The 13,076-nt window shown below is 38.9% G+C and overlaps 1 protein-coding gene across 2 annotated transcripts in view; it reads left to right on the top strand.

Annotated features, from left to right (window-relative positions):
- LOC108697386 (dihydropyrimidinase-related protein 4) overlaps positions 1-13,076 on the top strand; it is a 32,372-nt gene continuing 19,296 nt past the window's right edge. Inside the window, exons 1-4 of one of the 2 annotated variants that reach the window (XM_018227367.2) lie at positions 1-339; positions 10,768-10,856; positions 11,086-11,270; positions 11,535-11,699. In XM_018227367.2, coding sequence (XP_018082856.1) covers positions 16-339; positions 10,768-10,856; positions 11,086-11,270; positions 11,535-11,699 — 763 coding nt within the window. In that variant the 5' untranslated portion in view covers positions 1-15. Of the gene's footprint in view, positions 340-3,616; positions 3,914-10,767; positions 10,857-11,085; positions 11,271-11,534; positions 11,700-13,076 lie in introns of those variants that run through there. The other variant, XM_018227368.2, reaches the window with a different exon arrangement.

Here is a 13,076-nt window from a genome sequence, read left to right as displayed (position 1 = left end):
AGAGATTCAGCAACAATGGCAGAGAGGAGCAGCAGGGAGAAAGTCAATGGAGAGAGCAACAACTTCTTTTCTAAACTGGGATCAGGGAGTCCCAAGCCCAGGCAGAAATATGGGGGGATGTTCTGCAACGTGGAGGGCGCTTTTGAAAATAAAACCATCAATTTTGACTCTCTAAGTGTCGGCAAGAAAAATGGCAGAAAGATGGAAATGAGCAACTCGAGTCCTGAATCGGAGAATGGGAGCGACTGCGGCAGTATCAGCAGCCTGGACAGGCAAGGAACTGACAAATTGGAAATCCAGGGGTCCACCAAGCTTAACATGCGGGATGTGACACCTCAGGTAATGAGTCTCTCACTCAATGGCCACTCTCTTCCATGCTAATGAATAGAGACAACATTAATACTGAGATTTGCCTTTGAGCAGTCATAGAAATAAAAAATATATTGTGCTTGAAATTACCTTGTGGTCATGTGATAAGATATAGTTTGATCAGTTTTCACCTTGTAAAGTGATTGTAAATAACCTGACTTTACATAAAGGAGTTACACAATTTGGTCCCTGACCTGTTTATGGCGGGTTTCCATGATCTTAAAGGAGTGAAATGTCCTGCTACAACAGCTATTAGTCATTAAAAAGGTGAGTAATTCATTCTAAACTGGTGTCTGTAGTAGAAATAGACGCCTAGAGAAAGAGAAAAATGGTTAAGAAACTTTGAAACTCCATATAAAGGATAAGGTGGGGAGTCGAGGCATAAGTAAGAGCAAACAATAATTGTTACATTTTAGTTCTTCTTTAACTGTCACCTATCTACTGCTAATTGTATTAATCGTACAATTCACCTGTTTTACCCAGAAACATTATGTATAACATGCTGGCGAATGTTCTTCTGGTTTACATGACTAGCAGATACACAGCCATTAGTCACCATGTCATCATTAGTCTGAGAGATATTCTATTCTCACTTTGAGATTCTGGGACAGGGGGTCGGGTTAAGGGTCGATGAGAAGCTTAAATTTACAATATAATACAGTGAGTGATGTGTTGTGATGTAATTGTATACATTTTATATATTCATTTGGTTTGATGTTTCTTTCCATAGAAAGAGATTATAGAGGAGAATAGGTTGCACTGAACCCGTTTACTTTTAATCTTAAAATTATTTTAATCTTACATTTCTTTTAATTTCAAGAGACAGACAGATAGCCAGACAAACAGTTAAATATAAAAAGAGACAGATAAATAGACAGCCTGATATATCATACACAGAGTTATAGATAAGTGCATACTTACATTAATTCATATAAATAGATGGATAGCAACAATACCGTAGATAGATAGATACCTGTAGATAGATAGATAGATAGATAGATAGATAGATAGATAGATAGATAGATAGATAGATAGATAGATAGATAGATAGATAGATAGATAGATAGATGATAGATAGATGATAGATAGATAGATAGATAGATAGATAGATAGATAGATAGATAGATAGATAGATAGATAGTGATATATATGATAGATATTAGATAGATAGACAGACAGATAGATAGATAGATAGATAGATAGATAGATAGATAGATAGATAGATAGATAGATAGATAGCGATATATATGATAGATATTAGATAGATAGACAGACAGATAGATAGATAGATAGATAGATAGATAGATAGATAGATAGATAGATAGATCAATGATAGATAGAAAGAAACATAAATACATAAATTAATCAGATAAATAAATGGATAGCAACAAAGACAGACAGAGAGAAAACAGCAAAGGTCATCCAGATAGATAAATAAATAAATAAATTAAATAAATAAATAGATACTAGATAAAAAGATAGACAGACAGATAGATTGAATAGTCAGATGAATATACAGATAGCCAGAAATATAGACTGATAGGCAGATAGATAGATAGATAGATAGATAGATAGATAGATAGATAGATAGATAGATAGATAGATAGATAGATAGATAGATAGATAGATAGATAGATAGATAGATAGATAGATAGATAGATAGATAGATAGATAGATAGATAGATAGATAGATAGATAAAGTGATAGATAGATAGATAGATAGATAGATAGATAGATAGATAGATAGATAGATAGATAGATGATAGATAGATAGATGATAGACAGACAGACAGACAGACAGATAGATACTCCAATTAATACACAGATCTGATCTATAAGAGAATTCTTCTCTCCTGGCACCTAGGCTCTTGTGAGCAGAGCCCTCCCATCCTATTTCTATTCTGTAATGTTAATGTTAAATTATTGTAAAGCACTGTGTCACTTGCTGGCGCTATATAAATAAATGATGATGATTATGGGTGGATTAGATATTACAGGATATTATATCTGCCCAGGTCACATCCGTGTGTGATCCCAATAAAAAAGTAATGGTGCATGTTTCTCTATAAAATGTATAACAAACTGAAATTATGCAAATAAAATATAATAATGAAGGATAATACAGGCACTTTAAATTGTTATTGAGCTACAATAGACCCTGTTTTGGATAGTTCCACTTTACATAAATAACAGGGACCTGAAGACGGCCCCAGTTAAGGAGCCGAAATGTTGAGAATAAAACTTCACCTTTATTTTTCAAAATGAAGTCCTTGGAGTGCGGCTTGTTTGTTCACTGTATACTAATGTGTTGACCAGCACCCAGGCAGCTGTGGATTGTTAAGAGTGCACCAGCTAAGCATATTGTGTGTGTATATATATATATAATTATATCAGCAATCCTCTTGTGATGCAATTCCTTTGCATCAGGTTATATATTTATGGGATCCATTATCCGGAAACCCATTATCCAGAAAGCTCCGAATTACAGAATGGGTGTCTCCCATAAACTCCATTATTATCCAAAATGTTAAAGTTTAAAAAATGATTTCCTTTTTCTCTGTAATAATAAAACAGTCGCTTGTACTTGATCCAAACTAAGATATAATTAATCCTTGTTGGAAGCAAAACCAGCCTATTGGGTTTATTTAATGATTTTCTAGTAGACTTAAGGTATGAAGATCCAAATTACGGAAAGACCGCTTATCCAGAAAGCTCCAGGTCCCAAGGATTCTGGATAATAGGTCCAATACCTGTTTATACATGTGTATATGTGAATGTTTTAATAGATATTCAACCAAAGACACACATCACATTCCCACTTAGCCCCTGGTGCAACACTGGGTTTCCCTGTATATCACTAACTAGTGACCCAAGGATCATACGTTGCCCCCATTGAAGGAGTAAGAGTAGGGGACCTCTAGTTACTATAGGAAGGTCAGGGGCCCAGCTTGGGAAGCAGAACGTAAACCCTATTGCCCTCCAGCTATGGCTGAGATGAGAATGGCAGTTGAACCACAGCTACTGTCAGCCAGTTCTTTCCCCTCACTCCATGAATCTCCGGTGTATTATTACAACAGCTGAATTCTAAAGATCCAGGATGAACTTCTCATTGAGATGCAGGTTTCCGGAACTGAAAAGGTTAATCGTGCCCCTAGGCCTTGGCACCTGCAGGGTGAATGGGAATCTGCCATTTGTGGCTGTAGGGGGTGAGTGTGAGCAGCCTGAGCTCCCCTCTGTTCTGTGCCTATTGTCTGCCCTGGGCTGGAGGAGGCAGGGAAGTAGCAGGCAGTGCTAGGAGAAGCCCCTCCGCTTGGAGTGTTTTTGCAGCTACAGTAGGATGGAAAGATCATTGTAATGAAGGGCTGAGATCTTCCAGGGCAGGGGAGCCACCCAGCCTTCTACATATACAACATCACACACTTACACACACATAATCCCCTCCCCCATGATCTGAGAGGCAAGCACAATAAGGCTGCATCTGCTGAGAGCTGACTGCCGGACCAACATGTCCTACCAAGGCAAGAAGAGCATCCCTCGGCTCACGGTAAGAGAACAGGGGTCGGAATCCTTAGCAGGGCTTGCTGGGGGTCGCACACACCGGTATCAGATTAGGGACACGGTCACTGGGTGCCAGAATGGGATCATGTTACTAAAGAAACTGATCGACCTTCATGATAGACCCGTGCACTGATACTGGGGAGCTGCTGCCTGAATAATAACATTAATACATGGGCAGTGGCAAGATTAGCACTGAGAGGGAAGAAGAAGCATTGATGATGTACACGAGTCTGGCAGCAAAATATTCCTCTAACTACTAGTTATTTATGTCACCCTGTGCCCATCAATATCCAGTGCTGCGTGGGTACTAATGGCATTTCTTCATTCCCTACTAAATATATATATATATCCCTGCCTCTATTAGATGTGTCCCCAAGCAAAGTAAGAATTGGTTATTGAATTTAAATTCCCCACAGCGCTGCTGTAATTGGTGCACATTTGGGGAAACCCACCAGTGATGAGTCTCTCTGCCCCTTCTCTCTAATGACACCAGATTATTATACAGCGGATGCGCCGGTCCTTGCTGCTGCTGTTTAACTACAGCTCCCAGCATGCTTCTGACAAGCGAAGGCTGTAGCGGGGCTGATGGGAAATGGTGGGGGAGGGGTGCATAAAGGAGCAAATCTCTGCTCTAGACTAGAGGATTACAGTGATACCCTAAGTGGGTATGTTGGCAGCTGGCTAATAAATTGGGTCATGGGCTTTATTTTCAAATTTATATGAATGGATTCCTTAATAAAGTTTCCATGACATCTTTAATCGAAAAAAATGTAGAAATTAGGTTTTTAATGAGCCATAGAGCTGACACATGTATATAGATCATCAATACTTTTCCTGCCTAAAGATTTAATAGCACAGTCCAAAACTTTCCGTCGCCCCCTGGTACTGCACACTCATTAACCTCTGAATCCTTGTATAAGTGCTGTGTCCCTTCTCCAGTACCTTCCTATTGGGGGTGAGGCGAATACTGTCAGTGAGAATAACCTCCAGTAACAGCAAATTACATTACATTACTCATTTGAGCTGATATTCTATTTATATCCCTTTAATGTAAAACGTGAGAGCCGTGGCCTGTGCTGCTGTGTCTTTGTTGATCGGCTCTGATATGGGGAGACATATTGATGAATAAACAAACCCCCACCCAGTCAGTGTCAGGTCCATTGTTAGAGCTGTGGCTGCTACATATTCATGACTTGCAGACTCATATGAAAATACATAAAGCCCATTTTTATGTCCCGTCCTTAAAATGGCTTTTAACTGTATATCTCATATTGGTGTATTTATTGTGTATTAGGGACACTCTATTAGTTACAAATGACGTACCCATGGAGACGATTAGAGTATTTTGTAACTTGCCATTTATTCCATACCTGAGTCATAAATATCCTGTAAAATATATCCTGATAAACAGCGCTTGGTGATGTCATCAGTTATAATCAGTGCTTAGTGATGTCATGTGTCACATGACATACCGTGACTTGTGTAAATATCAAAAGTCACCTTTATATGGTCATGAAACTCTGGTGACTTCTATTATTCCTTTATATCACAATAGTGGCTACATAGCCCTATATAAACAAAGTGTTGTGACATCAGACTGCATTGTTTATCATTTAAAGGGACAGCCACGCAGTTTAGCTATAAGCACAATATCAAAGGCTATTGTGATATTAAGCTCTATAGTTAGTATAGATATGGGTATATAGAATTTAATTAAAAGTAGGGAGGGGTGTGTGTATGGATGCTGGGTTTTCATTTGGAGGGGTTGGACTTGATGGACTTTGTCTTTTTTCAACCCAATTTAACTATGTAACTATGTAACTTTGTAACTTTGTAACATCAATGGTACAGCCTGTCTAAACTTCTCTTGGGACTATGAATGTCTTTTGAGAGCAGAGCTTAGAGCAACACTTAGTAGCACCAAGGACAATAGCAGTAACAAGGTCTTATTGCTGTTTTTTTTACCTTTAATATATAGGTTTAGTAGAAGGTCCCTCTGAGTTTCATGGCCTTAATCTGGCGACATACAGTATGTATTTTAAAATTCAGGTTATATAGGTATGGGATCCATTATCTGGAAACCCATTATCCAGAAAGCTCCGAATTACAGAATGGGTGTCTCCCATAAACTCCATTATTATCCAAAATGTTAAAGTTTAAAAAATGATTTCCTTTTTCTCTATAATAATAAAACAGTCGCTTGTACTTGATCCAAACTAAAGGTGGCCATACATGGATAGATCCGCTCGATGTCGCCAAACGAGCGGATCTCCCTATCGGGCAGATCCGATCGTGGGCCCTAGGGCCCAACGATCGGATCCTAGCATTCGCAAACGGGCGGTCGGATCGCGGGACCGCATCAACGAACAGATGCGCCCGCGATCCGACGGGATTTTTAATCCCATCCGATCGAGATCTGGCCGACTTTCGGCCAGATCTCGATCGGGGAAGCCCGTCGGGGGCCCCCATACACGGGCCAATAAGATGCCGACTTGGTCTGTCGGCAGCTTTTATCGGCCCGTGTATGGCCACCTTAAAATATAATTAATCCTGTACCATTGTATTTTAAAATTGTATTTAAAATTTTAATTAATTAATTGTATTTTAAAATTGTTAATCAGTTCTCAGGACCTTTGACTCATTCATAGCCTATATTAAAAGGCAAACTATCATTTTATTTTGTTTTCTAAAACTCTACATGTTCCCAAACTCATGAGTGAATGAGATTGGAAGCACTTGATGTATAATATTATATGATAGCTGAACCCTTGAGTGTTGTGTGAGTGGGACCTGGCTGCATTTTATTTAATCCTCTCTGCAAATAGGGAAGAGGGATATACAATTACAAAGTAACAAAGCAAAAGAGGGCACTCAATTGTCATGTATAGGCTTTGTACTTTATAAAACCCCTTTTAAAATCTCTGCATGAGCCCCTGCTGAATGAAACGCCCCATGCAGCCTGTGACAAGCCTCTCCTTACCCCAGCCCTGAAGACAATAGACTGCCTGTGTCCTGCCATAATTAGAGATCTGCGGACAAAGCCGGTGGTCTCTGGGGAAAACCCTTTCAATCAGCCATTAACGTGGAACAGGCTGCTGCTTCTGAACATCACATACTGCATTGATAAGTCACACTGTTACCAGACCTTATATATCATACATAAACAGCAAGTGCAGAATCAGATTAGGGATTTCATAAAGTTTGTTGGTTTTGGTTTTTTTTTGGTTTTTTTTTTGCATTACAGAAATTTACCCATAATGCATAATGAAAGGGAATGTAATTTTAAGCAATATTTCTGATAAAATGAAGTTATTTGTAAATGTATTCAATAAGGAAATGAGTGTACGTCTTCTCTTTTCTATCTCTTGCACTGCTGCTCCTGACTACATGTAACACTGAAACTACGTAACAGTTAAGCAGCACCTATTCAGCCAAGACTCCAGTTCCCACAATGCCTCATGTTCTGTGATAAGAGATCTGTAAAGAAGGAGAATAACAAAAGTATGCAAGGCATTATGGGAGCTAGTGAACTGACTGGAGGGAAAACTGCTGCAACATTGTTTCGGTGGTAAATTGAAGTAGCAGTGGGGCCCCTTTGAAGAGCAACATTAAAAAAGATCAGTCAAAGGATAGGTTATATTGTATCATTAGTTTAAATTAAATTTTTATGATACGCATCAGCGATGTCTTACCAGCTGTTGTTGAACTGCAGCTTTCATACTGTATATGGATTATAATAACATGGAAGATACTGACAATGGGGCGTCTGTAGGCTATAAAATGAGGAATATGGCCCAGACAGATTTTATGACCCAAGAACAAAAGAGGGGGAGGTCAGGTGCATGGGACGAGCATATTAAGTGGCATCAATGAGAAATGTAATCAAGGCCTTTTATTTGTAATCAGCTTATTGCCAGATGGGGCAATGGGTTTTAGGTTGTGACATACATGGCAATGGAGGTCCATTAAGTCTACAAGTTAAAAATAATATTGTGTACACATGGTGTTTTCTCTGACCATAGTAAGGATTTAGTAGGAAGTATTTTAAGGCAGAGCTACATGGTTTTGGGAAAATGATGAGCTTAAGTTGTGAGAGCAGACTGACCAATGACACCCCAGCACAGTGTTTCCAAAACTGTAAGTGGAATTGAGCAATGTAGGGAGTGGTTGTTCAGCCTAAATGGTAGTTATACGGCCTCTATGCTCTTCTAGATTCCCTTGGATGCTTAGCAAACATTATTATTCGGGGGCAAACATTTTTCATTTTATATGCCATTAGAACTGTGTCTGGAACAGTCATGTTTTTTCATATGAGTAATCTTGTTATGAGCTAAGAGGGTCCTCACTAAAGTCTGACAATCCCTGCCCATAGATGTCTCCACTGGTGGAACTAGGTTGATGCTACTGGTTGGATAGAAACAGACTAAAGGTGGCCATACATGCATCAATATTATAGTACAAAAAAAATTTCGTACGATATTCGGTGTGTGTATGGCGGGAGATGAGCCGACCGATATCTGCAGAAGGTTTGGATATCGGTCACCTCGTTGATCGTCCCAGACGGAAAATTTTGATTGGGTGCCTTCAAAGGCACCTGAACATCGCGCATTGATAGTGCTGATTCGTCATATACAGGCAGGGCCATATTTATATATAGGCCTCCGAGGGCCTGTGCCTAGTGTGGCACAGTTTTGGGGGCGACCCTCAGGTTGCCTATTTTTTTTTTTAAAACCCTCCCCACCCTCCGTGAAGGAGCTGATGGTGTGAAGTGTAGGGAGGCAGAGGAAGAATGTGGATGTGACATCACACGCACAGTGTGGTGACGTCACTTCCGCTGAATACGTTGTGTCAATACGCATGATGCATGATGTCAGCGCGCACAATGCGTGATGTCAGCATGCCGGCGTGTGACATCAACGCACACGACGTAAGGGCATATTTAGGTCCTATGCCTAGGGCGGCATCGGACCTAAATACTTTTTCAATTTGTTCTACCTGTATATCCAAAGATTCAGCTCTACTCAAGTGTGTATTGAAACAAACAATCTTTCTTGGAAACATCTTTTCCAGGAAAGATCGTAATTCTTACATCTATGGCCACATTTACCTATAGGTCATTGTATTTTTTATAGTCAGCCTCAAAAAGTCGAAACAACCATTACTTGAGGACATCCATCTGATACTGTACCAAATGCAAAAACAATTATTTTATAATGCCAAACATTCCACTTGGAATGGATATCACTGCTTTCCTTTTACTGCTGCCAACACTATAAGATATACAGTGCATATTGTGTGTAGTGAACCGTGAAATTAAATAGTGCAAATATTTGCAGGGGAGAATGCAACCTGTTTTTTTGCATTCCTTGTGCCTTTTAATATGCTATTTGGATCCGGTTCCACTCCATCCACAACTGTTGCTACACAGAGAAAAAATTGGAGAAGGGATCAGTGGTACACACCGAAAATATGTGTTTATTGGTAAAACAAAAATGAAATGGCAAAGCTTCTTAGCATGTGGGAACCTTGGCACATGGCATGAGCATTGTTCATGGTTTCATTCATAAAGACAGAACAGCGCAAAATAGTTACTTTAATGAAAAACTTAATACTTCTTATAAAAGCATGGACCAGATACTGTACCATTACTATGATGTGTATAATCACCTAATGCATTTCATGCCTCCTTCTGGCACTTCATCAGTAGGTGCTGTAGTTGCTACCCCAATGCTGGGCTATGTGAAAATGTTCAGTAATAACTCCTGCTTGTCATGTGGCATGGGAACCTGGGAAGTTTAACCTACACATGAAGACAACATCTAAAGAAACCTATAGCAGCCCATCTGCTGTCTACTTTCATTATTCTCTATTCCCTTCAGTGGTGAAGACTAACCGCCATGCACTTGCTATACTGTAGGTTGCAGGACCCCTGCAAACCATTTCCATGCAATCAGATTACAATCAGTGTTGCTGAAAACTAGATACAGATATTCCTTTTAAACTGCACTGAGGCAGCCAAACTAATCTATTGTTTGACTCGGTTATAAGACAACTGCTGTAGTGACCCAACTTCTTCAAAACAGGCAAGCCCAAGAGCAAACTGCCATCAAGCCTACCAACCTTGCTTGGGTCTGATTGTACATTGAAATATCAATTTGTGCAAGCATTGCTGGCTTGGTGGCTGTTTAGATAATCTCATCAGAAGTTCAGGCAGGTTGTTCAGACACAGAATTGGAATTCCTGCCATTGGTACTCATGTTGCATGCCTTTAGAATGTGTAATATTTGTGTATATATTTCCCTCTTAACGATCTAGTAATAACATAAGGGCTAAACTTACGAAACCATTTATCAGCAGAATTTTAGGTGCTTCCTATTGGGTGGAGCGCCTAGGTATAGTGCTTTTTGTCTGTTCTTTAAATCTTCAATCAACAGCCAGTCAAGGCAATAAAATGGTCATGGTTCTAGGACAGTATCTAGATAGTCAGAATATTAGAACATTCATACAGCCAGGACAGTATAGATTATTGCCTTGTTTCATGGAAACTGCTACTTCAGCGAGGTTACAATTATTATGTGGCACCTACGTTACACAAAGAGATTCATAACTTTCATTTGTAGCTGGTTAGGATTAGGAATATCTTAGACAGAAGTAAAAGACAATGGACCCCACAGTAAGCCATTACATATTTTCCTGGCTAACTCCAAATATCAGCCTCTACTGTCACTGCTTATTTGCATGTCTGACATCCAACCCTGTCATTTATTCATTTGTTTTAGTTTGCCAGCATTGTACAGTAGCTGACTGATTCATTAATCTTATAACTTTGTTGTTCTGCAGAGTGACCGACTTCTAATACAAGGTGGGAAGATTGTGAACGATGATCAGTCCTTCCTGGCCGATATCTATATTGAAGATGGTTTAATAAAGTGAGTAACTGTGTCCTTAAAGCAATATCATAACACCACTTATAATATATGAGTAGACCTCTTTTACTGGATAAAGCCATCAGCTGGACAAATCAATTGAACTGAATTGAACGGACCAAGTCACCAAGTTGCAAGCTGAACCAATCAAGTCATTAGATGCTGAACCATTCAGACAACAGAAGTGTTTGCAGTGATTCATTCATGTTTTTATACATATCTTTTTATTAAGGCAAATTGGAGAGAATCTAATTGTTCCTGGTGGGGTGAAAACCATTGATGCCCATGGGTTGCTGGTTGTACCCGGAGGGATAGATGTTCACACAAGGCTCCAGATGCCGGTCATGGGGATGACTAGCTCTGACGATTTCTTCCAAGGAACAAAAGCTGCACTTGCTGGAGGCACCACCATGATAAGTATGTACCAAAACATATATTGTGGTATGGTAGTATGATTCATTTTAAGGTGTTTCTTCCATTTATGTTCCTTTAAACCTGAGCTCTAATTTATGCATGCAAGACACTCCTATATCGGTATGTTTAGGTGTTAAAATGTCAACCCTGACTGAATTGCACCCTTTGTTTTTGCCATAATCAGTGAGATTCTTATTGACTATAAGCCATTTCAAAAATGGAAGGAAATCTTCTGTTCGCTAACTGGCTGCATAACTGTTCTTCCAGTTGACCATGTCTTCCCTGACTCTGGAATGAACCTGGTACAAGCCTACGACCAATGGAGAGAATGGGCTGATGGCAAGGTGTGCTGTGATTATTCCCTGCATGTAGATATTACCCACTGGCACGAGAGCCTGAAAGAAGAGCTAGAGGCATTAGTGAAGGATAAAGGTAAGTTGGTTGGAATACAGACTTATAGACTATAGCATAAGTGCAGATTGCAAGCTTCTGGGGTAAAGGTTCCTTTGTAATCTTAATGGATAAGATATACATAGCCAACCATGTTTTGCTTCTTTGTAGCTTTCAGTTTAAAACAGTTATCAGAGTCACTTACCATGGCTACTAAAACAATGGCTGCACTATAAGACTACAATGTAATTGTTATTTGTTATGTTATTGCTTCTGTTATTGTTTAGGCTCTATTCTATTTGTATTCCAATCACCAAAGTTTATAATTCAGTGTAATGTTATTAATAGCGATGAGCGAATTTATTCGCCAGCGACGGATTTGCTGCGAAATTCTGAATTTTCTCGCAAAAATTTGCCACGGAAAAATGCCCATTGACTTTAATGCATTGGGACAAATAAGTCGCCATAAGAAAAAACGGCCATTGACTTTAATCCATTTGGAGTGACAAAAATTGTCTCGAGTGTAAAAAATTGTTGCACGTAAAAACACACACTTCAATGCACTTTACAAATTTTTCTCCATTTCACAAATTTTTTCACAGTTTCGCAAATTTTTCGGCGACAGATTCGCTCATTGCTAGACATTATTATATTCTTCATATCACCATTGAGTTCAATTGGATTTTCAGGATCGGACTATAAAATCAATCTGCACCTTTCCCTACTTTTGTATTTTTTATGCCACTTAGAAATGAGATGAATACCTTGGCAGATATGTACTAGATTATGGAACAGCCTAAATCATCACTCCTAGAATTCTTTTAATAGCTAATAAAACATCTTTTTCTTGCATATAAATGAGCTGTTTGGTGTAACGTCACCATAGCAATGGCAATAAAATGCAGATCTAGCCACCGATGATTATTAGCAGGATACAGCATTGCAGTAGAGCTTTGCTTGAACAAACTTGAAAGAATAGTATTATAAATAATCAGAGACAATGACCTACTAATTAGCTGCAGAAGATAATAAAATGCTTTCTGAGTTATTGGAACGAGGATTATTCCTTGTGAAATGTATCACGTCTATGGAAGTGCAATGTTATTTCATTGATATGCAGGGGATTGTACTAAAGGTACTGGGAAAGGTTTCTTTGTAAACAGCTTGAGCTCTTCAACCTAAATTTATAGAGCTGGTTTGTGTGGTGTCCAATAATAATTACAGTACAGGTATGGGATCCATTATCCAGAAACCTGTTATCTAGAAAGCTCTGAATCTCCCATAGACTCCATTTTATCCAAATAATTCAAATTTTTTAAAAAAATATTTCCTTTTTCTCTGTAATAATAAAACAGTAGCTTGTACTTGATCCCAACTAAGACATAATTAATCCTTATTGGAAGCAAAACCAGCCTATTG

The sequence above is a fragment of the Xenopus laevis genome, chromosome 7S (genome assembly GCF_017654675.1).
Source record: "Xenopus laevis strain J_2021 chromosome 7S, Xenopus_laevis_v10.1, whole genome shotgun sequence".
Lineage (NCBI taxonomy): Eukaryota > Metazoa > Chordata > Amphibia > Anura > Pipidae > Xenopus > Xenopus laevis.
This window is presented reverse-complemented; position numbering and strand designations above follow the sequence as displayed.